General features: G+C 36.0%; 1 protein-coding gene across 1 annotated transcript; it reads left to right on the top strand.

Moving 5' to 3' along the window:
• The first annotated feature begins 1,359 nt into the window (after positions 1-1,359).
• LOC119570017 (exosome complex component RRP46-like) lies at positions 1,360-2,724 on the top strand. The gene is made up of 4 exons (XM_037917939.1): positions 1,360-1,391; positions 1,734-1,887; positions 2,032-2,172; positions 2,512-2,724. Exons 1-4 carry the CDS (start codon positions 1,360-1,362, stop codon positions 2,698-2,700), a joined length of 516 nt encoding a protein of 171 aa, XP_037773867.1. The 3' UTR covers positions 2,701-2,724.
• The last annotated feature ends 381 nt before the right edge of the window (positions 2,725-3,105 follow it).

Below are 3,105 nucleotides of genomic sequence, written 5' to 3'. Positions count from 1 at the left end.
AAAAACAGAATAAATTGGGAAATTCAAGAATCAGTCAGTGGGGCCTACTGATAGACCCCTTTGGGGGCTGAGCACATGTGGAGCCATCTGTATGTAACAAATTCACAAAAACCTACAAGGGACAGAACATAATCCGGGGTGATTGGGTTAAGTCACCATGGAGCCAATTACAAGTACTGCCTTTCGCCTGTTTCCCTTTTCCTTGATTTTCGAAAATATCTTATGTTATCTTATATAGCTGTTACCAATATCTATAACAATATAGTAATTCTTCTTATTTTTTTTTAACGGTAGGTTCATGTTTGAGCTGCCGTGGTCAGAGCATGACACTTAATTGTAGTTTTCATGTTGTGATGCTCTTGGAGTGAGTACGTAGTAGGGTCTCCAGTTCCTTTCCACGGAGAGCGCCGGTGTTACCTTTTAGGTAATCAGTCTCTCTATTTTATCTGGGCTTGGGACCAGCACTGAGTTGGGCTGGCTTGGCCACCCAGTGGCTAGGTAGGCAATCGAGGTGAAGTTCCTTGCCCAAGGGAACAACGTGCCGGCCGTTGACTCGAACCCTCGAACTCAGATTGCCATCGTGACAGTCTTGAGTCCGATGCTCTAACCACTCGGCCACGGCGGCCTATATAGTAATTATAATGTCTTTAATAAAAGTAACACCATCGATATTCGTAGCATTAGTAAAGAAAGAAAAAAAAAAGAACTACCAATTTAAGGGAAGGTGAAATCAGGCAAGGTCACAAGATCTACTAATTGACTCCTTTGGAAAAAGACCATCTATCGTAGAGACATTTCACCAAAAAAAAAAAAGAAGAAGAAGAAGAAGAAGAAGAAGAAGAAGAAGAAGAAGAAGAAGAAGAAGAAGAAGAAGAAGAAGAAGAAGAAGAAGAAGAAGGAGAGAGAGAGAGAGAGAGAGAGAGAGAGAGAGAGAGAGAGAGAGAGAGAGAGAGAGAGAGAGAGAGAGAAAGAGATGAGCATAGGACTTTCCCAGCAGCATTGCATTAAAATTTGCAGTTTCTGATTCTCCTGTTAAGTTAATTTGTTGGGGATGTTCTAATCTGTCCCCCAAACAGTATAACATCACTCCATATCTCACCTGTAATCATAAGATATGCGCTTCATTATCTCCCATCCTTGTTTGCCAACGAAGGAATCACGAAGTCTTAGTTAAACCCAATTATTGTAGTGTTTGTAGAGATAGTCTCTTCTGCATCTAATTTTTTTGTTGCTCAGCCAGAAGGGTTTACTACATCACTGCTAGGGCATACATATAACGGGTCATAGAAAACAGTGTATGTAATACATAACATAATTAGTACTATATGGTTATCTTGCCCTATTGTTGTGCTGTCTGTCATGGGTGGTTTCTGCCGTCTTTGTGTCTCCAAGTAAGTTTCACAAAGTCTTCTATTAGTTTGTGAGTTGTAGTCCATTTCTTTTAGGATTCCAGTCTTTTCTCCTAGATTTAGGTTTAATTTTGCAGTTTAAGCAAAAGTCTAAGGAAAAGTTTGTTTCTCAAATACTGTCAAGTAAGTTCATTTGCCAGCACCTCTACCTTTTATTTGTGTCTCTGCCTGTGGTTGTGTTTAGGCTATGCTTCTATCTCAACCTCAGCTTCTCCTCTCTCTCCATCTCTAATTAATTTCTTGCATTAATGAAATTTATGTGGTGTATTAAAGTAAATTGCTAATGTTTCTCAACAAAGATATTGTGCAGCATTAATGGTAAAGTACATCTGGCTTACTTAAAAATATATTTACAGTGATAGGAGAAAGAGCATTGGAAGCTGTTATTGCAAGGACTATAGAACAAGTTGTTCTTGTTCATTTACACCCAAGAACAGCAATCAATGTTACTATCCAAGAGATGCAGTCAGATGGACTTGTAAGTTTCTTTTCCATATTAGTAGAGAATGTGTCATACATGAATAAACAGCCTCCTTGGTATTTGCAAGAAAAGACATTATTTTCCACTATAAGTATGCACCTGACAAAGGGTGATATTAATATTTTTATATGTTCTGGTTAGGCTCTCTCAACAAGTGTGAATGCTGCTTGTATGGCTCTAATGGATGCAGCTATTCAGATGAATAACACCTTTGCTGCAGTCACATGCTGTATTACAGGAGATGACATCATAAAGATTGAACCCACAGAAGCTGAGATTAAGGTAATTTCTGTCAAGTATTAGAAATATGAAAAATGTTTTTAAAAGTAAATGGAAGTTGTTAGGTGTAAAACTATTTAATGACCAATTGATGTTATAATTAATTTCTTTTATTTTTTAGTGTTATAATTTTGTTTGAAGAACAAGAATAGCTTGGATGGTTTCCTGTAAAACTCACTAATTATAGTATTACATCTGTTTATTATTTTTTCTTCTTTTTTTAGGGTGGTTAAAGATAATTCATGGCATTACTTCTCCTAGTTTTAGATATATGAAACAGTGACTAGTAACTGACATACAAACATTAATAGTCTGATGAAGGATATCTACCTCTATTTCCAGGAGAGTGTAGCAGTTGCCACATTTGTTTTTGAAGGTTTGGGTCTCAAGGTCTTGTCAGCCCATCAGGAAGGTCGTTTGAATGAAGAAACATTCCAGTCCTGCCTTAGTAAGTGTCAGATTGCAGCGAAAGATGTCTTCAATTTCTATAGACAAACCATGGAGAAAAAGTACAAAGATGACATATACTAATAAAAACTCATGAATTGATTTTTATATTTTGCTTTATTCTCTTTACCCCTGTATTTGGACGTGTGTGATGTGGACAGATGTGTAAAAAGCTCCATTAGTATAATTCTTTCATTTTGCTTGGAAATGATGTTCTTTACCTTTTTAATGAAAATATCAAATTGGATTGATTTGATATATTTTACAAATATTTAAAAACTGCTTTTAGTATTCATAGATTTTGCTTTCCTCACCAAAGGTCTGATTGCATTTCTCAGGATTCGCAAAAGCTATTATGACTGTTAAATAGTCTGTTCATGGACAGAATTTTTTTGTGTGAATTTAATTTAGATTGTAGAAAATTGAAAGAATTGTCTTTTAAGTACAAAATTTTGGAAAATTGTTGTTCCAAAAATTCTGAATATGTGA

The sequence above is a fragment of the Penaeus monodon genome, unplaced genomic scaffold (genome assembly GCF_015228065.2).
Source record: "Penaeus monodon isolate SGIC_2016 unplaced genomic scaffold, NSTDA_Pmon_1 PmonScaffold_20849, whole genome shotgun sequence".
Lineage (NCBI taxonomy): Eukaryota > Metazoa > Arthropoda > Malacostraca > Decapoda > Penaeidae > Penaeus > Penaeus monodon.
This window is presented reverse-complemented; position numbering and strand designations above follow the sequence as displayed.